The 22,154-nt window shown below is 45.8% G+C and overlaps 1 protein-coding gene across 2 annotated transcripts in view; it reads right to left on the bottom strand.

Moving 5' to 3' along the window:
• hdac4 (histone deacetylase 4) overlaps positions 1–22,154 on the bottom strand; it is a 125,467-nt gene that overhangs the window by 70,992 nt on the left and 32,321 nt on the right. For both annotated transcript variants that reach the window (XM_056425196.1, XM_056425213.1), the window contains exon 3: positions 7,346–7,408. In XM_056425196.1, coding sequence (XP_056281171.1) covers positions 7,346–7,408 — 63 coding nt within the window. The remainder of the gene's footprint in view (positions 1–7,345; positions 7,409–22,154) is intronic.

Here is a 22,154-nt window from a genome sequence, read left to right as displayed (position 1 = left end):
CATCGGGTCCTCATCGGAAAAGAAAAGAAGGAAGAGCTCAGTGGAGGTCTACTTTCTTTTATTGGACAACGGTCTGGATTGGATGACATATCTGCCTGGGAGGGGCTTGTCAACTGGGTACAAAGAGGAGACGATTCTATTCCTGAGCTTATTTGTTCATGTATGCAAATGCCCTCGCAAGAACACCCCACTTAGCAAACGAGTCCGAACGATCGCAGACAACACGGCCATTGCTTTCTTCTCTTAAATGAGTTTGTGGTACAATGCAGTCTGTCGCTGACGGCCGTGTTGGAGCCATTAGGCGGGTTTGGCTGTAACAGACTCCCCTTTTTCCCGGACAGGGAAGGGCCAGCCTCTGGTCACGGTGGTGTTGTTGGTCAGAAGCTAGCGAACCCTCTGGCGAGCGCAACGCGAAAGGCCCGGACCCTGGAGTGGTCATCCATAATAGATATCTTCTAGAGGACTCCTTTGGATTCATTTGGTCCTCAGGCTTTTAAAAGCCTTTACAAAACAGACCTCCGCATTAACAAGCGAGTTTAAGAGGAAGTGAAGGGAAAAAAGTGTGGCCGGAGTCAAATCAACGTAATGTCCATCAGTCCTATCTTCACATCGGCACAGAAGCAGAAACACTGGAAACTAGAACGGGCACTCGGTAGAGCGCATACCGTCGCATATCACAAGATTGGGCATTGAATTATGAACATGTTGGCATTAGTTGCATGCCAATTGGATAGAAATTGACCGCGCTATCGTAAAAAGAAGATGTTGACCTTTTCATGACCTTGACCTTTGACCCGATCGATCCCAAAATCGAATCAAATGGTCCCCGGATAATAACCAATCATCCCACCAAATTTCGTGCGATTCGGTATAATACTTTTTGAGTTATGCGAGAAACACGCATACAAATAAATAAATAAATACACGGCCATCAAAACATAACCTTCTGCATTTTCAATGCGAAGGTAATAAACAAATTGTACAACTTAGGGATACCTACATTTAAAGAAATCCGCTTGTGGGCTACAGCAATTAACTCTACCCTCTCACATGCGATGAACGTGGACGTTTGGACATTCAGACAGCGGTTTTGACTGAAATGAAGATTTCTTCCAGTCAGATGATCCACTCGCTGTAGTGAAGTACGCCTGTCCAGAGCTTTCCTGTTGTGACCAAGCGCCTGGACAATGAGAAGAATGTGTGGCCGGGCACACGGGGAGGTACTGCGTCCTTTAAACCCAGACCACTTGGTGTTAAATCATCCTCGTGTTTTCCGCGTTGCTGACATTTGAAAACATTTAACCCATATCGACGACTTTGAGTCACGACGATAACTAAAGCTCGATAGATGGACAAACACACACAAATTCAGACTAACGACTAACATTGTTGGTAAAGTATTCCTTATTTGTCTCCATTCTTTGTCTCTCTATCTGTACCGTTTGTGGATAACCCCCCAAAAATTAAAATGGCGATCCTTTTCAACTGGCTTACTCCAACGCGAGCTCACACTCCAGACGTCTCGGTAAGACGAGTCGACAAAAGCAAAACACACCCGGCTGGATGCAAAATTCATGACACGGTAGCATGTTAAAACCCTGCCCTCGACAACATCCACAGAAACACGCGCTCGCTAGCGTGCACACACACACACACACACACACACAGCAACCTGCTATAGCTGTCAGGTTAATGGCACTGATGCAGACAAAGTAGGTTAAGGCATTGCCTGTTCTGCTGGAAGACGAAAACAAGTCTGGCTCCGAGCGCTCTGCCATACTTTCTTATCCGCGAATATGAAGAGTGTGTGTGTGTGTGTGTGTGTGTGTCTCTCTTTAACCGGGTTGACATGAAGACCACAACCTCAGGCTACGTCTGTAGATATAATTAGATGCTCCGACCAACTCCGTCTTCCTCTCAGCAGCCGACAGGAGCTCACCTCTGCTCTCTGAAAGCTGGAAGTTTGCGTTAGCTGACTTTTGCGTTAGCTTATTTTTCCGTGCTGATTTCTCGGCTTCCGTCTTTAATTCGAGAAACGGAGGGGACATTTTTCTGAACGGGGGGGATGATCCAAGTGTGGCAGGTTACATTTCAGTTCATCCGAAGTTCAAGGGAGCCATTTGGAAACATCCCCCCCGGGCGATGACTTGACATGGTCGTTAGCGCACGGGCCCGACAGCGGCCGCACGGAAAAAGAAGCAGCTGCCCACCGACTCCTGCCTGCACCAAACTGGCACCGTCGAGGAGAATCCATGCCAAGTCAGGGAGCGTGTGTGTGTGTGTGTGTGAATGAGGGGGTTGGGGGCCCATCTGGGGACCTGGCACCAGGGCCTGAGGGCCACGTGGGCTCCCTGGTGAGCATGTGTGTACAAAACAGGTTGTCTTCCATTAGGGGAAGTGGCAAGTCGAGCAGGTGCTGATCGTGTCTGTTGCCGCGGAGGACTCCAACTCACAACAAGGTCATCAATTTGAATCTCGAGTTAAGACGACCACCGACGGAAGGATTCGTGCTTCGTCCCCCCCCCCCCCCCGCGCTGTAATATGACGACAGTGCTTAAAGCGGAATGAGTGATTTTTAAGGTCAGAATTAGTTTTATTGAACTATGATTAGTGAAAAAAAGTGAAGGGAAGCAGATGTCGAGCAGGTGAATGGAGGCTGTTCCGGATCTAATGGTCGGCCTGCCAAGACTCCCGAATCTGTGTGTAAGGGCATTCTCCTTTACATTGACAGAGCAAGCGCACAGATTTACAGCGTCGGGATTAAGGTCAAGCATTCAGTAAACACACACACACACACACCTGCAAAAGCCCATGGCGACCTACAGACGGGGGCGTGTCCTCTGGAACGCGCCTCCATCCCTTTCAACGGTACATCTGCTCCTTAATTTGAAAGCTACGACAACAATGTTGTGTTTTGTGTTAATCTGGGTAGTCCCGGGCCAACAGTCCCGGTTCTGGTTCTCCCGTGCCTCCCTTCCACAAGGGCGTCCCGCTGGAGTCCGAGCTGAAAGGAGTTTCGGAGTAACTTCAACGACCTGAACGACCGCAGACAACACCGCTCTTTAAAGCGTGGCGGCGTGGTCAAGAGGTGTAACACCCGGTTCTGTTTCTCCTGTGTTCCGTGTCTCCTCTGTGTCTTCTCTGTCTTAATTGTTTAATTCCCTGCACCTGCCCTCAGCCACTCTTGTCTCGTTACTGTCTGATGTCGTACACCTGTGTTTCCCCCCTATATAGTGAGTCAGTCTTTCCCTTGTCTGCTGTCGGATTGCCGTCTCTAGTTCCGTGTCCTTTTCCCGTCGTCCCGTCTGTCGTATCTGACCCTGCCTGCTTCGACCCTGCCTGCCTGCCCTGACCGACGATCCTCTGCCTGCCCCTTTTGGACCTTGTTTTTTTGTAAACTGTTTTGCCTCATTAAAGAGTGCTTTTTTTGTTATTTATATTGCATCCAGCCTGTCTCTCTGCGCCTGAGCCTCACCCTGTCACAAAGACCTGACAAGAGGTTCAGCCGCCGCTCAGAACAAACGCTGAACGGCGCACGTCGACCCGTCGTCTAACGCACACGTGTGCCACGGAGCCTCCATCCGATCGGCTCCACGAGGACCCCGGGGGCCTCGGCCGTCACCAGCTCGTAATGCAATTGAGCACTTTTGGGAAAATAGCAGCAGGAGGAGGAACCCAACATGAACGTGGGCCACATGAGGCGACGGCTCGCGATGCTCATCATGTCCACATGGACCAGCGTCTCCATTTCCAGGACCTCGTTAGAAAGGCAAACCTCCCGTGGAGTAGAAAAGGTGTGTCTGATAGAGTGGCCACCGACGGTACGACCCGGCTTACGATTCAGCCTGAAACATGGAAGATCAGAGGCCGAGTGAGCACAGGAGAGAGAGAGAGAGAGAGAAATTGAGACGCATGTGGAGAGTGAGAGTGAATTTTGCCGTCGTCCAAAAATATGTTCCTCTCCACTTTCCCCCCCCCCCCCCGAGTTTTGAAATGGTAATGACTCTGCCGGTATTTGCATTATGTGCCGTTCCTCATCCCTCCGCTTCGACACACCCGGGGCCTCTCCTCTCCTCAAATTGCTGTTCTGCTGCCGTGTCTGTCTCCACCTCTCACGTCTTCACGTCTTCACCCCGACCCCCCACCACCAGCCACTCATTGCATGAAGATACGCCGTGCAGTCGGCCTACAGAAGCCAACAGGTCGGCCACTTTCCCGTGCGAACGGCTCTTTGTCCTTTCCGACTCCCCGTCGCCTCACATTCGGCTGAGCCGTAACAATCAGCCTTGTGCAGACCGAAAGTGGACGTGTGCCGAAGCATTAAAGGCTCAAGAAAAATGTAAATGTAAAAAAAACAGACGACTGTCGTGTTTCTTGGCGATAACCGACGGTGCGAAGCACCGAAGCCCGTCTGCGAGCTCCAGAACCGCTCCTGCTCCCCTCGATTTTTCCAATCCTCTTCTCCCAATTTGTCTCCCCTTCTTCCTCGTCACTTCACTCTCTCACCTTCCCCTCCCTTCCTCCCTCTTCCTCCTCCTCACTCTCTGCAGTGTCTGTGCTCTGACAGTTATGTGTGAGTGGAGCGTGGGCTGCTGCTAATTTGTGCAGAGTGGGAGAAAGCTGTTTTGGCTTAGGGAAGAAAAGAGCCTAGTTTAGTCTTTGTGCACGGGTTGGACAGACAGACGTAGCACACGCACACACACGCTGCAAAAAAAATAAAAAATAAAAATACACGTCTTTGATTTCCTCCCCCTCTCCTAATGTCACATGTGCAGCCGCAGATACAAACAGATGCTCAAACCCACAGTCACGTCAAAGTGTGGACAGGACTGAAAGGTGCCGCCTTCTGTTCCTCTTGCAGTTCCTCCCCCTGTGCACAGTTTACTCACCCTGCTTAATATGCACCCAAAGCTGTCTCCATCATCGTCATCATCAGATAATTTTATTTTTATTTAAAAGAGTCATTCACTCTGATTGACCAGCTAGTTCTTACTTTTAATCCCAGGATCATCGGACCGGACTGCTGACCATGTCACCCGTGTGTTGCCTGGAAATCTGGGAGAAAACTTTTTCTTTGCCTTGCAAACGCGCTGCGCACGCGCTTGGGAAGTCGCCGGCTTACGACCGGAGATCGTGAGAGAGTTTAGGTTCGCTGTTGTTATTACGCGGCCTTCGTTTTATCAATTCATCAAGGATGAACGACATACAAATGGTAATCTCAAGGGTGAAAAGTTGCTTCACGGCTACCGGAGCCGACTGCCACTCAGTGAGTTGCTGTCTCACTGGGTTCTGTGAGGAAATGGACACACACACACACACACACACACACACACACACACACACACACACACACACACACACACACACACACACACACACACACACACACACACACACACACACACACACACACACACACACACACACACACACACACAGGAAGCGTTACTGTTGCTCTTGGCACTCAGTTAATTAATTCTCACACATCCCGTCAACGTGTTAATAGAGCATTGTACTGTTCTTATTCCAATGAAATGCTGTTGTCCTTTTTTTTGGCAGGCATTTAAACATTTAGTTATTATTAGGTCCGTGCCAAGCTCGGGTGTTTTTTAAAGTCTAATTTGATTCAGCAGTTCAGTCCAATGACTTGACTGTGGACGCACACAGTGGCCGTGTCGTAATGAACGGTGGTGGAACGGATCACAAGTCATGATTCGGATCGCATTACGGATCGGTCACGGATCGACACAAAAGAAAACTAGAACGGGCACTCGGTAGAGCGCATACCTTCGCATATCACAAGATTGGGCATTGCATTATGAACATTTTTGCATTAGTTGCATGCCAATTGGATAGAAATTGACCGTGCTATGGTAAAAAGAAGATTTTGACCTTTTCATGACCTTGACCTTGACCTTTGACCCGATCGATCCCAAAGTCTAATCAAATGCTCCCCGGATAATAACCATCCCACCATTTCATGCGATTCGGTTTACAACTTTTTTTGTTACGCGTACAACACGCATACAAATAAATAAATAAATACACGGCGATCAAAACATAACATATCAATGCGAAGGTAAAAAGGGGGCAAATATAACTTTTAGTGATCCCTGCACACATTCTTTTTTTCAATCCGATACCAATTGTGGTTCTTCGATGATCCATTTGGACGGATACCGATCCGCTTGTGGTTTGATTATAGCAGCCGGTCTCCGAGGCTCCATTAGTCTCCAAAAATAGTTCATCCTCTCTGAATTCGGTTAAAACCATCACAAGTTATGAATGTTATCTTTTTACTTTATCGTCAGCGGGTGTGTTTTTTCTTCTTCGTGAAAAAAAGCTCACACAAAATAGAATTAACGCCTTTTTTCCCCTCGCCTACCAGTCAAGTTGGAGTTTACATCCATTTCTGTCCGAAATGCAACTATTTCCCCATTTAATCTTCATGTTATTGGTCCGAAATTGGAACAATTGGAATATCAATTATGGAATAATGGCCAAAAACATGTTTTTATTTAAAGTCAGTGGCCTTTGACCACTAGTCCTCGACTAGAAACGAGCGTTTGAACCACACTCTCTACATTTGTACATTTCTTTACGTTACACACCATGCTTATGTTTGTATGTGTTGTGCGTGTGTGTAGGTGTGTATGTGTGTGTGTGTGTGTCACCGCTGCAAGCAACGAAACATGCCATTACCAGGCTAAGGGCTCCGAGGCTTGGCAACCATATCAGTGACATCACTGCCGCATCAGCGTTTCCGTAGCGCCACATGGGACAAACATACCGCTTGTGGGTTGACGGCATGCTGAAGTGGCGCGATCACCCCGCGTTCCCGTCAACAAGAGTGCGAAGTTCCAACTAAATGTCCCGGTTTTTTTTTTGCAAAGCGCTTCCTCACACGCGCGCCACGAGAACGCCGTTATTCTGAAAAAAAGGAGCCGGGCGCTGAATAATACATCGCCGTGTTCTAAAAACAACGTGCGACGTCAGCCGGTGGGAAGGATTACATGCACGGGAGTAAATGATAAGTTCCCTCGGAAAGAGACACTGACGCAGTGTGTTCTCGAGCCGCGGGGGAGACCACGAGATCGTCAAATCCCGGGTTGAGCGTCGATGTTTCTGTAATCACATGTGGCGCTTCGCACAACAGCAAACCAAGATGACGCCATGCGCCCCTCAGGAACCGGTACGAGACACCAGACAGAAACCAGGACAGCCGATCCGATCTGTGACCAAGTTTGTTTCTGCTTCGCCACGGTCCAAATCAAGTTCACACACACACACACACACACACACACACACACACACACACACACACACACACACACACACACCCTACCGAAATGATTGAGTGCAGCTGGTTTGAGAAGTTCCACGGGATGCTCGTTGCTGGTCGAGCCACCTGTAAGAGAGGAGGAAAAGGAGTGCTTAGATGGGGTGCTCAGTTTGGTTAATACAATACAAAATTTAAATAAATAACAAAACTCATCAGCTGAATAGAGTCAAACCACCAGCGGCTCCTGGCAGAGGGAGGTACCATGAAAAGCGGCAGACCAAAATACATCTTTAAAACTAGAACGGGCACTCGGTAGAGCGCATACCGTCGCATATCACAAGATTGGCCATTGAATTATGAACATTTTGGCATTAGTTGCATGCGAATTGGATAGAAATTGACCGAGCTATGGTAAAAAGAAGAGTTTGACCTTTCCATGACCTTGACCTTTGACCCGATCGATCCCAAAGTCTAATCAAATGGTCCCCGGATAATAACCAATCATCCCACCAAATTTCATGCGATTCGGTTTAAAACTTTTTTTGTTATGCGAATAACACGCATACAAATAAATAAATAAATACACGGCGATCAAAACATAACCTTCCGCATTTTCAATGCAAAGGTAAAAAGTCTCTCACTTATCTCTTGACGATATTGGATCCAATTAATTTCAACCGTCTTTTTCTCCTTCCACAAACATTTGAAATAGCAACAAATTAGAAAAATTCCCACAATTTGAGGTAAAAAAACACTAAAATAAAGTGTTGAATCCAAACCTCGTCGATTACCGTCACGGGGTACACAGGATTTGAAATGGTTTCCAGTGCTCCGTGAACATGGATTTTGATGAAAGGCGTCTCAGAGAGATAGCTGCTCCGGTCAACGTGGTCAGTTACATGTCGCCGATGACGAGCGCGCCAGAAAGAGACCAGTGCTATTATTCCTTTCAAGGACGCGTCCATAAATGCCCTCGTAGGAAGCCCACTCCGAATAATCTGCTTTTCTTAACCATCCCCACTCCTCGATGCAAATTATTATGATTACTGTATTCACGGCTGGGTCTATTCTGGGATTCTAAATAATGAAATCAACTCATCGAAAGGGTGTTTGTGTCCACTTCAGATGGAAAGTGTTGGGGGTTCGTTGGCAGTCGGACACGTGAACGTGAACGGAGAGATGTTCACCCGATTTAAAGCCCCATAATGGAGTTTTTCCCTTTTAGCGCCCCCTTCAGTTTTGGAGGTATTTAACGTTTACTTCAGTGTCGTAAATACCCAGTTACGATAGATGCAGCCTCGCATACACTTGTATTGATGACCAGACGAAGTCAGAAACCAAGAAATGATGTCAACGGATAAGCTAAGAATATTCAAAGATTTTACATAAATATGACTGCATAGTTTTATTCATTGTGATATCGGAGATGAATGCTAACATAACCAAAAGAATGACAACATTTAGTTTAGATGAAATACCGATCGCGTTTTCAGCCTATATAACGTTGTTTTCTAAATGTTTGAATGTGGAGTACATGTGATCGAATACAATATTGTTGACACTAAAAAGCTACATATTCATAATTTACATTGGAACGTGTAATTCATGACAAGAGACTTCGCTTGCTTCGCCCTTATACTGGAGCTGCGAGCGTGGACTGGCACTCTATGACGTTGTGTAATCACTGCCAGAAAGCAGGTCGAGTACATCCGCCCCGGATCGGGCGGCCCCAGAATCCTACATAGCGGAGTTATTTCCCCACAGACCCCCGATGGCAATAGCGGAGGCGCAAATCACCATATTAAAAGTCATTGTAGCGGCACCATTTTTTTCAAGCTGTTATTTTAAGGTACAATTGTTGCATAATGTTAATTTAAGACGAGGCCGGAGTCTAGGCTGAGATGAGGTCAGGGTTCTTACACATGTTGACCGATGGATTTCCATGACTTTAAACCAAATTCCCATGACCAAACTGAAATCTCGGTATAAACATGAAAAACGTAGAAAATGTTGCGTATTGAGAGCGTACGCCGGCTTATATTTTTAGCGTCTTTCTTTAAAAAAACATATTAATTATTTCAAACTCGGCGTAAATGAACACGTGATTTTAACAAATTTCCAGGACTTTTCCAAAACTTTTATGATTTAAGTTTTTTCCATGACTTTTCCAGGCCTGGAAATGACCATTTTAAAATGCCATGACTTTTCCATGTTTTCCATGACCGAGCGAACCCTGTAAGGTGGTGGCCTTCAGACTTTTCTTTAGAAAGTGAATCACGTGATCAGCTGGACCGACCTCTGTGACAGCCGACTGCTCGGCCATGAGTAAAGAGCTTGGTTTCCTTGTCGTTGCATCAATTTGTTGTACGAGTTCATGGCAGGGGCTGGACATTAAAAATAGATTATGCGATTAACTGCGTGATGAATCCTCTCTTTGTATTTGCACTTTGTCTGAGGAAACCGGCGCAATCTGTGCAAAATATTCTGGGTGATCATTGGAGTGGATGTGCTGTACTTGGTTGAAGCATGATCCGTGCATAGTTGTACGGGATAGCATTTTTAATACGCTGTACAGGGAATTCTTTATTCTTACGAGTATCTTAAATTCATATCGAGGTAAAATGATGAAGTGAAGTTTGACTGCATTGGGGGACTCGTGGTCTATGGTGATGAATAAAGGGCTTAGTGTGTATGGATGCTGACGAAGCCCAGAGACATGTGTAGATCTATACGTCTTGTGATGATAAGTACTCCTTTGTTTATAAATGCCAAAGTAGAATATTCCGATATCAGCCCCCACAAGAATAAATACTTCAAAAGAAAAGTTTATATTTTTCAATATTCGTCATTTCGGCTTAAAAAGACTCAACACCTGGTAAGGTAAGCTTGTTGCCGGTTTATTATTGGAACTTCTACTATTCTAACGGTTTTAGTCCCGATACATTTACCAAAGAAAAATAAATACTTTCAGAAATACAATGTTTACAATTCAGCGTCCAATGTGCACTTTACACAATCTAACTAGATTGCATTACTCGCTTGTTGAATGAAGAAGAAAATAATTCTGATCATCGTTTTATGCAACATTGGTATTTATCCAATAAAACTGAATCGCCAAGAAATCCAATCAAACTGAATATGGAGACGAGGGGCCGATCTTTACCGAGTCATCGCCTTTTAAAACACGCTCGAGGCTGAAAGCGCCTGCAGTCGTTTATCTTTCGAACCCAAAGTGATGGAGTGCAGCCAACGCAATAAAACACATCGATGTCCTCGTGCTCTCCGACTCCGCTGTACACACAGAGCAGACTATAATTAGCCCGCCGGTCTGAATTGCGAGAAGAAGCGTGAACGCGAATTTCAGAGCGTTTCCCAGGATACCATCATGTGGCAAATTGTGGCTTTTGTGCGACACCGCCGTGGCGGCAAGCGGTCTTTGGCTCGGGTTTCGTCAACCGCCGTCCTCGTGCCCCACGGTCTCGAGGACGAGCCCTTGTGCCGGGGAGACGCACTATTGGTCAGTAATCACCACAATTAAATACTTTTTTGGGGGGGGTTTCTTACAGTCACACATTTCAAACTGCACAAACGGTACACGCTGCATTCATAGTTTAGTTTCGAGTGTGCGCTAATCAAGCAAATATGGTCTCAAAATGTAAAAAAAAACAAAAAACACGACTGTTGGAGTCTGTGCAAGCGTGACGAAAACCGCCATCGCCAACCAGTGGAGGCAGATGTTGGGGGGGGGGAGTTAGCGTGGCAGAAAGGAAAATGTGAGAGCAGCCCATGTGCCGTGTCACACGTGAGCAGTACCCACAACACGGTGGATTTTGTTGTTGTTGTTTTTCTGGGTTGCTAGGTGCTATTTTCAGCCCGAGCAGACGGCACCATGATTAATGCATGACGGCGGGAGGGGGGGGGGGGGGGGCTGAATTAAATATTCAGAATTTACACACAAAAAGGCGCACATTCTAGAGTTTCACGTTCTGGGCAGGAGCCCGCTCGCTGTCGTTTCCACCCGTCGACTATTAATAAACAGACGGCAACTTACGGCGCGCAAGGGGGGGGGGACGACCGATCTGAGGCCACCGTTAAAAGAAAGTAAGAGAGTATAACATGAACGCTCACTGTGTGTGTGTGTGTGTGTGCGTGTGTGTGTGTGGGATGGCAGTGGCAGATGGCAGAAAGACGACACCAGGGCTGGATGGGCGAGAGACGGGCCGGGCGAAGGGAGAGTTAAGTGTGCGTGAGTGTTTTGCGTCTTCCCTCTGTTGCACTTCATCATGATAACCCGGATCATTCCACTCCCTAAAACCACAACGAGGGCTCGCGTTGCGACAACAGCGGAGAACAATAGCCGAAGCGACAAACGGCGCGAGAGAATAAACTGAGTTGTGGACGTGTGCGTGATTAAAGTGTCCAGTTTATCTGCATGTGCACAGGAAACGTATCTCACGGAAAGCAGGCGGGTTTAGAGGCTGTCCGCCCGCGACCGAGCAGACGCTGACCTCCGACGCCTGGGGAGGAAGAGAGGTCACGAGCGCTCTGCCCGAACATGCGGGCGGTGAGGGAAAACCTCCATGGAAACCACAACAAGCAGATATGCAGAGAGAGAGAATAATGAAAAACAATGACTGTTAATATTTGATTAATTAATCTAAAACGTTAATATTATGATATTCACTGAATTACGAGTAATTCTGTCGCTCAATCTGGTCGCTTACGACGTCCAGTTATTTTATAGTTGAGAAACGGGTTAATCGATGGATTGTATCTCCAGATTAACAAGGAGAAAAATAGTGGCGATGGATGGATCTGCCTGATGGAGCATCGAGGTCTGGATCGTGGAATATGCCGACTACCAACTATTCATACACTGTCAAATTCATTGATTGTGTTGTTACTGTGTAATGATTCCTTCTGGTCACATGACATCTATTGCACATGTCCATCCTGGAGAGGTATCCTCCTCTGTTCTCTCCTGAAGGGTTCTTCACTTTTTCCCCTGAAGGGTTATTTGGGAGTTGTTCCTGATCCGATGCGAGGTCAAAGGTCAGGGATGTCTATGTGTACAGATTGTAAAGCACTCAGAGACAAATTTGTAATATGTGAAAATGGTCTATAGTACAAATAAACTGAATTGAATTACACGCATGCCTCCAAGCTCCAGGTGAGGATGTGATTTTATGACTTATTTTTTGTCATATCCCTTTTTTTTCTTCTCCTTTTTTTGAATACAGGCCTAGATGTGTGGACAGACTTCCGTGCGGACGGACATACGTGATCGCCACATGGGAAAGGAAGAGACGGAGAGCCAAGTTACGGACGTCTGGCAAGAGGACGAGTTGGCTGGCCGGACCGCAGGAAGCAGGCGTGGACCCTCCCCCCCCCGGGGCACAATGGTGAGGAGATTCCCTCCGTGATGCAAGAAGAAATAAAAACACATTTTAAAAAAAATAGAAAAACACGGAGCCTGAACAGTGCACGTGGTGCTGCTGCGTGTACACACACACACACACACACACACACTGCTCCTGAGGCCACCTTCACCGCCGCGTCGACTTCCAGTCCCAACGAGAGTTTGCCAGCCTCGTCCACCTGTCCAGTCCACGACGACAACGACAGTCTGGCGTATTCTGAGCCCTCGATACCGGCCGCCGAGCTCCGCCACCCTCCGCTCTGCCAACTATGCCATCCCGTCTGCCGAGGCTCCGCCAGCATTGCCCCTTCTGCTACAACCGAACTCGGAGCCAGTCCGAGAGCGCGCCAGACCCGCCAACCTGTCGCCGCCACAGCGACCTGCTGCCAGGCCGACGTATGGGGGGGACGCTTCCAAAAAAGGAGGGATGACCATCATGGGATTTGTCAAGCTAATTGTAAGCTTCTTAAACAAAAAGTTTATGTGCGAGTTCACGACTCGATTGTCAGAAATCGGTTGCGTTCTTTCAACCTGGCAGATGCCTCGTGTAGACGGGAGTTTCCTCTCTTGAAATAACTGAACTGCATTGCCGTTCCGAAGCAACATATCAAAACAACGCAATACAATTCTGTAGGACCATCCTAACACCAATGTAAGATAAGTCCCGCCTCCCTTGTTGGTCGAGGCTACAAACTGGCGGCCGATAAATCGTTCTTTCTCTCTTAATACTCCTGTTACCTTTCGGGTCAATTTGACCCCATTCAATGTTTAATGTCGGTGTTCTTTCGGGTCAATTTGACCCCAGGCTGTTTTTCACTGTCAAACATATAAGAAATATCAACTTTTTTATATATTTAAAGGGCTATTTAGGTAGTCAACAAACAAACATAAAGTACCTCACACTTAAACTTGGAAAACAATATTAATTCTAATAATTTCCTGGAGGTTTTAATTGCTGGGGTCAAATTGACCCCGAGGGTAAAATATGTCAGTAAATATAAAGGTAACAGGAGGGTTAAACATTGAATGGGGTCAAATTGACCCTAAGGTAACAGGAGGGTTAAATACCATAAATCCAGCATTGGATGGGCTACACAACAACGTTTAGTTTGCTCCATGTATAAATAATGTTGTTGACAATAGTTGAAAAGTCATATGAAATACAGAGCAGCCAATAGGATGGATTTTTAACTTTTTCTATTGCTGAGAATTAAATTCTACTGAGACTGTGCAGGATCACCACCGCCCTCTGAAAACCACTTGTTGGTGTTGCGGCCATGTTTACCAACTACTCGGCACTTCCTCTCCAACCTACGAGACAAACCACAGCCTTTGGCTTTATTTTCACAGCTTGAGCCTTTTGGATTTGTGTGCACATTTTATATATATATATTTATTTATTTATTTACATATATGTATATATATACATATATATGTATATGTATATATATATTATATATTTATATGTATATATATATATTTATATGTATATATATTTATATGTATATATGTATATACTATATATATATATATGTGTGTGTGTGTGAGCTGCTCCTGTACATGACTCAGGTCTGAGGAGCACAAATACAAATGTATGTGTGGTTTACATTTGTGCATCTAGTTCATCATGCGTGTGTTTAGTGTGGGTACACTCACACTAAAAGCCATCAACATCATAGATGAACGATCCCTTGGGGTTGGAAAAAAAAATGAACTTGTACCAAAATGTACTCTTACTTTTCATTTTAATTAATGAAATGTCTGAATTTATTATAATTCAACGGAGAATAGCGACGTTGGCCTCGAACCATTCTGCTCACAGTGCTGTAATTAATGAGTTGCATTTTAGAAATCAAGCCAGAACAAACCATGAATATTAACATGTTGTGATGAAGTTCACAGTGTAGATCTCAGGTCATTTAGCTGACTGAGCATTACCAAGAGCAACTCTTCAGAAGGAAAGGCCATGTGGTCTGGCAGCAGGCAGGCACCGAGAGCCGAGCCCAGAGGGAGACAGGAGATCCCTGTGATACCAAAGACGAGTGCCGAGTGTGTGTGTGTGTGTGTGTGTGTGTGTGTGTGTGTGTGTGTACTAAAAGCAACATAGACATCTGTAGAGGAGTGGAGGGGTCACTGAAGAGAGAGAAGGGCCTTTCTGTTAGTAAGAGCATTACACATGTGGACATCACATGGAAGATTCCACTTACTGGTTACGCAATAGGTCACACACATTGTAATGTATACGCATGCGAGTCTGCACCACATTAATGTCACTCAGGCGTAGGACAGTGTCCATGTGTGTGTGTGTGTGTGTGCGCACACAGTAAAGAGGCGCTACTTCTCTGGGAGCCGTCTCCCTCTTGTTTTTACCCAGAATGCCCGTGCCACTGGCGTCACAGCTGTTCTCCTGTCGGCAACGAACGGGCCAATCGTAACGTCCCGTGCGATAGCCGTCGCCCTTCGGGTTTTGCGCGTTTCCCGAAAGCGTGACTAATCCCGCTCGGGCGGAGCTCCGGGAAGCGCCTGCGAAGACTCCGGACGGGACGAGCTCGTTCCATCGCTGCGCCGTAAAAACCGTGAGTTAATTACGCCTTTTGGCTCTAGAACAGATCACCTCTCGCCAGATCCTAGTGCAATAACTGTAATAATAACTTCATATTTACACTATGTTGATCTGCACTTCACACATTTCATTTTCATTTACACTACACACATTCACACACTTTGCATTTTGCACACTGTCTATATTTAATATTTTTATATTTAATTTTACACTGCAGTCATTAGTATTGTATTTGTGTATGCATATATGTTGTATATATATATATACATATATATTTTATTTTGTATTTTACTTTGTATACTTTGCACAGTCATTGTATTATATTTGTTTGTGTGTGTGTATATATATACATATATGTTTCATTTTATATACATATATATACTTCATATTGTATTTTATATGTTACTTGTATACATCTATATCTTTCATCCCTGTTTTTTATATTTTATATTTTATTCTCGTGTGTTTAGTTTATTGGTGCTGCTACTGTGACGACAAATTTCCCCTTGGGGATTAATAAAGTATCTATCTATCTATCTATCTTAATGTGTGTTCTCACAGGCGGCGTGGCGTGTCCACCGTGTGCGTCGGGGCCTGAACCGTGGGCGCCATTCCCTGACGTGTCCGGTCACGCTGGGTCCTGTTAAGTGTGCTGCAGCCACCGTCTGCGGGGATCAAGGCATCTTTTTTTTTCCGAGGCCTGTGATTAGTTTGTCTCTCATTGGGAGGGCACGTGCGTGGGTGAACGGCAAAGACCAACAAAAAAACTGGAGCACGTCAATGCTTCTTTAGAGTTACGCCGATTGCACGACTCAAGAAGCATCGCTCGGTTTCCATGATGACATGCAGAGCTGCGAGGATTCGCTTCGTGGCCAATAGGGGGCGGAGGGACCACCGAATATGCCGACAGATCAGGTCTGACCATTTTGGTCATGCTAAAGTTTTGTGCTCAACAGGTGTTGTACACAGTTGGGTTTATACCCCCCCCCCCCATCCCAGATGGAAACAAAAGCCTCTGGGGCTTTCATGAGAGCTGAGACTCATGTAGATGGAGTCTGGGGGGGGGGGGGGGGGGGGAGTTCACCAGCTGATGGCCTCCATCTCCTTGTGTGCCAACTCTGTTTTGTTTCCACCATCTCCCGTCCCATCAGCCCAGGATGTGTCCGATCAGAAGCTGCTGCCCCCCCCACACACACACACTAATAAAATGCATCCAGAGGGAGGAAGAAAAGGCTTCAAAGGCATTCCTCCAGTTGATATGGGAGCCTCTGTAAATCCCCAGGTGCCCTCCCGTCTCCATTCTCAGCACAAATACTCCCTGTGTGTGTGTGTGTGTGTGTGTGTGTGAAACCCCCACACACCTCACCTTCACACTCCTCACTTCTAAATATACTTGCTTTCAGCCAATCTTTTCGCTCTTCCACTAAAGCACCATTACCTCTCTATGAGACCTTAACAAATGGCTTTGGAGACCCCCGTTCCAATATTTGCTTCACTTCAAAATTTCTGAGACTGAAAGTTTAAGAAGGAAACGGTTTAGATTGTTTTAAAAATAAGTAGAATTTCCATACCATCCACTTCTCGAATTTGTGTTTCTACACACAATTCAATCTTAATTTAATTCAGTTTCTAAAATTAAAGTGTGCCTTTTTGCCTCATATTCCACAATCTGTCACATTGGAAGTGAATAAATAAATAAATAAAACACTAATACGGGGATTTGAGAACTGACAACTGTGGATACTATAAGAGACAGCACCTGTATCCCAGCATCCCAGTGACACAATGGGTATTTACCACAGGTGTATCATCCAAGCATAACATCACCATGTTGCCCGTCCCTCACTTAAAGGGCCACTCCTCTCAAAACGGTGATCCGAGGTTCACCGTGCAGAGTGATGCATGTGTAGACTGGTCTGACACCAAAGGCTGGTTTTCATATTCAACAGGACGTGGGAATGTCTCAATTAGCTCACGCACAGACGTCCTCTCGCCGACTGACAAAACATCACAAATTGTCACAATAAACTTCCGTGGACTGAAAACTGTGAAAGTCACGACAGCAACCCGTCAATCACCAGGTAGCCACGCCCTGCGGCACGGCACGCCCCACTTCATCGTCTATTTGACTCGAAGCGAGACCGTAAACTCACTTTCACTCATCATCAAACCTCCACTGGACACGCGTCGAGAAGGAATTACTGTCTGCGGCATTTTATATGCAAAAGTTAAATGGCAGAAATGAACGATATTTACATATTCATAGATTCTGGATTGATTGATAGAACAGCAATTGATTTTTCGCAAGATCTGCCTCCTGACAAACGTTCTGGTCTTCTCTGTTCGTCAAACACGTGATTCCTTAAGATCTAGTATCAACAGAAAGAGAATTCACACCAAATAAAGGGCAAGCCTCAACATCGTCATGTATTTCGCAAATATCGTTGGAGGGAAAGTTGAGCCACGATGACAAAGAGTGAGTCCAATTAGTGGAGTCCAATATTTAAGTGTGAAAACAAGGCGACGTGTACCGGTCAGTTACAGCTCGTGCATGGACATCGAGGAGGGGTAACCGCACAGCAGCTGGTCAGCAGAAATAATCCAAACACATCAGCTGAACACGAGAAATACATCCTGCACAACTGGGCACACAGGTGGCAGTTGGCTATTCTTTAATTATCTACCACAAAGCAGTTTCCTAGGTTGTGGTGGAAGAGAAAGGGAGGAAGCAGAGGAGGAGGAGGAGGAATAAAAGAGGTTTGAAGGGGAGGAGGAGTGGGAAATTGAAAATGCAGTGGTGAATTTTTTTTAAATAAGGACACGGAGGGTGTTAAATAATAGGACTAGCTAAAGTGGAAGAACAGAGAGAATCAAGACTGAAAGGGTGAAGACACCTTTTAAAAAGGATTATGAACCAGAATATATATATATAAATGTGTATGTATGTATGCATGTATATATATATATGTGTGTATATGTATAAATATCTATATAAACACACATATATATATACAGTGCATGCGGAAAGTATTCACAGCGCTTCACTTTTTCCACATTTTGTTATGTTACAGCCTTATTCCAAAATGGATTAAATTCATTATTTTCCTCAACATTCTACACACAACAACCCATAATGACAAAGTGAAAACAGTTTTTTGCAAATTTTTGCAAATCTGTTAAAAATAAAGAACGAAAACATAACATGGACATAAGTATTCACAGCCTTTGCCATGACACTCAAAATGTAGCTCGGGTGCATCCTGTTTCCACCGATCATCCTTGAGATGTTTGATTGGAGTCCACCTGTGCTAAATTCAGTTGATTGGACATGATTGAGAAAGGCACACACCTGTCTATATAAGGTATCACAGTTGACAGTGCATATCAGAGCATAAACCAAGCCATGAAGTTCAAGGAATTATCGATAGACCTCCGAGACAGAATTGTATCGAAGCACAGATCTGGCGAAGGGTACAGAAAGATTTCTGCAGCATTGAAAGTCCCAATGAGCACAGTGGCCTCCATCATCCGGACATGAAAGAAGTTTGGAACCACCAGGACTCTTCCTAGAGTTGGCCGCCCAGCCAGACTGAGCGATCGGGGGAGAAGGGCCTTCGTCAGGGAGGTGACCAGGAACCCGATGGTCACTCTGACAGAGCTCCAGCGTTGTTCTATGAAGAGAGGAGAACCTTCCAGAAGGACAACCATCTCTGCAGCACTCCACAAATCAGGCCTGTTTGGTAGAGTGGCCAGACGGAAGCCACTCCTCAGTAAAAAGCACATGACAGCCCGCCTAGAGTTTGCAAAAAAGCACCTGAAGGACTCTCAGACCATGAGAAACAAAATTCTCTGGTCTGATGAAACAAAGATTGAACTCTTTGGCCTGAATGCCAGCGTCATGTCTGGAGGAAACCAGGCACTGCTCATCGCCTGGCCAACACCATCCCTACAGTGAAGCACGGTGGTGGCAGCATTTATTACATTACACATTATTTTTCATTTTTTTTATCCAAAGCGACAAAGCAATGCATTTCAACCAACCTAGTACACAAAAACAGAACAACAAGAACACAACAAGAACACAACACACAGTAGAAACAAAAAGTAACAAAAAAAAGTGCTATCTAAGTGCCACTGAAGTGCTAATCTGTGTTTTTAATATTATAATATGGAGTGAGGTGTGTTTCAGTCTCCGACGGAAGATGTAGAACTTTTCTGCTGTCTGATGTCAGGGGGTGGGGAGCTCGTTCCACCACTGAGGAGCCAGGACAGCAAACAGTCTGGATGTAGAGTGGTTAGCTCGAGGTGCAGTAGTCACAAGCATCATGCTGTGGGGATGTTTTTCAGCCGGAGGAACTGGGAGACGAGTCAGGATTGAGGGAAAGATGAATGCAGCAATGTACAGAGACATCCTCGATGAAAACATGCTCCAAAGCGCTCTGGACCTCAGACTGGGGCGACGGTTCATCTTCCAACAGGACAACGACCCGAAGCACACAGCCCAGATAACAAAGGAGTGGCTTCGGGACGACTCTGTGAAGGTCCTGGAGTGGCCCAGCCAGAGCCCTGACTTGAACCCCATTGAACATCTCTGGAGAGATCTGAAAATGGCTGTGCACCGACGCTCCCCATCCAACCTGATGGAACTTGAGGTTCTGCAAAGAAGAATGGGAGAAACTGCCCAGAAGTAGGTGTGCCACGCTTGTGGAATCATACCCAAGAAGACTTGAGGCTGTAATTGCTGCCAAAGGTGCTTCAACAAAGTATTGAGCAAAGGCTGTGAATACTTATGTACATGTTTTCGTTCTTTATTTTTAATAAATGTGCAAAAATTTGCAAAAAACAGTTTTCACTTTGTCATTATGGGTTTTTGCGTGTCGAATGTTGAGGAAAATAATGAATTTAATCCATTTTGGAATAAGGCTGTAACATAACACAATGTGGAAAAAATGAAGCGCTGTGAATACTTTCCGGATGCACTGTATATATATATATATATATATAAATACACACACACAAGACCAGCCAGCGGATTCCCCCGTCATTATGAAGGAATGTCTTACATGTGGCTCTCTCTGACGTCAATCCTGTACCTTCCCAGAGTTTGCTTTCTCTCCCCGGCGCTGAGAGTGTTTAGCGTTCGGCCGCTTTGGCAACGCTCCTGGACTCGGGTGCTAGGGGAGGTTCAGGAGGGTGGGGTTTCTTTGCTTGTTTAAAGAGCGAGGAGGAGGAGGAGGAGGAGGAGGAGGAGGAGGAGCATGGTAACCCTCAGTTAAAGTTGTGCAGCCCCGCCGCGATCCCACACTGTGTGTGTGTGTGTTGGTAATTGCCGCATCAGCAGAGCTAAGGAGGGTTAAAAAATCCGAGACATGGATATCGAAGTGCTTCGATAAATCCGGGAGCTTCGGCGACACCTCGCCCGACGCCCCGTGGACTGGACCGCAGCGTTAGCGGTCAGCGCTGGCCGTGTCCGGAGACTTCAGGGTGAAAAAAGGAAATCACGCTGCTGCCAAAGTCCCTGGGGCGTGTTCGTCTGAATATATCTGCTCGTTCCGTTGACGAGGAATATCCAGGTCTGAGGTCCAGTTGCGGGGTCAATGAGCGCCGAGCGATCCTCTGACTCCCTGTCCAGTTCCCACTGCTTCCGATGAAAGCTCAGGGGAATTCGGAAGATGCTTCCGTCAGGTCACGAGGAAACTCTCATCGGGAGGCAGAAGGGAAACAAATCCATCGGCTGACTCGTGTTTCATGGCGTTTCAATTATTTTTAAATAAGAGAACTGAACCTTTACAGAGAAAGCAGTAAAAAAAAAAAAACTAGCCATGCAGTGTAGACGTCCCTCTCGCCAGGTATGTTTTCCAGCTCTTACTTGGGGCACCCCGGAGTATTACTAGGTGAGACGAGATGTATAAATCCCTTCAGCGTGTTGTGGGTCCACACTGGGGCCTCCTACCAGTTGGATGCGTCTATAAAAACCTCCATAGAAAGGTGGTGCCATCCCGAACCACATCAGCTGGCCCCTTTTTGGCGGAAAGAAGCAGCTTCCGTGGCTGAGCTCCCTTACCCCGTCTCTATAAAAGGCCAAGTAAATGTGAAATGGACTTGCGTAGCTCCTTGACCACTCACTGCGCTTTTACACTGCATGCCAGTAAAAACTGTAATAATACTGACTCACTCGAGATTTAGCGAGAGTTTGCAGTGGGATTAACAAACAATCGGATGAGTGGATTGTGCCGTCATTGTGATTCTGATTCTCATCATCATCATCATCTTCATCATCGTGGGCTCAGTGATTTTTTTTACGCCGGTTTCTTTCTTTTTTTAAGATTTATTTTGTATTCACTTTTTTTTTTTTACAGGATATTTGAAGTGAGATAGCCAGCATTTACAGTTTGTTATGCTGAAAATATTATTTTACAAAAAGAAAATACACAAATGTATAACCTTGTTGAAAACACCACACAAGGATGATTATTTTTTTTACATAAAATGAAAACACCGCCGGTTTCTTTGACCCAGTGTCCCGTTTTGTACGAGCGTTCAGAACCGACACGGAACCAGAAACACGCGGAACGTTTTGATCCTGAAGCGGACCGCCACCGGGTCAAAACGTGTGCAATCGCGTTCAAACTCTGACCCACAAAATGACTTAATGTCTCGTAAAACAAATCCAGTCACAGTTACACAAGTGGAATATCTTTCTACCGTTACCAAGGACTCCTGCCCCAACGGGAAGCAGAATGTTCTTGTATCCATCCTCTCTCTCGCTCTCCAAAAAGTCCATGGGAACATGCCAACGGTGGGGATACTTGCTTTGGGCTTAGTCTATTTGTTTTCCCCCCCTCTCTGCGTGCCCACTGCAGGTTTGCTTGAGCTCCTTCGCTGAGCCC

This window comes from Pseudoliparis swirei, chromosome 2 (genome assembly GCF_029220125.1).
Source record: "Pseudoliparis swirei isolate HS2019 ecotype Mariana Trench chromosome 2, NWPU_hadal_v1, whole genome shotgun sequence".
Taxonomy (NCBI): Eukaryota; Metazoa; Chordata; class Actinopteri; order Perciformes; family Liparidae; genus Pseudoliparis; species Pseudoliparis swirei.
The sequence above is the reverse complement of the archived record's forward strand: the minus strand, read 5'-3'. Positions and strand labels throughout refer to the sequence as shown.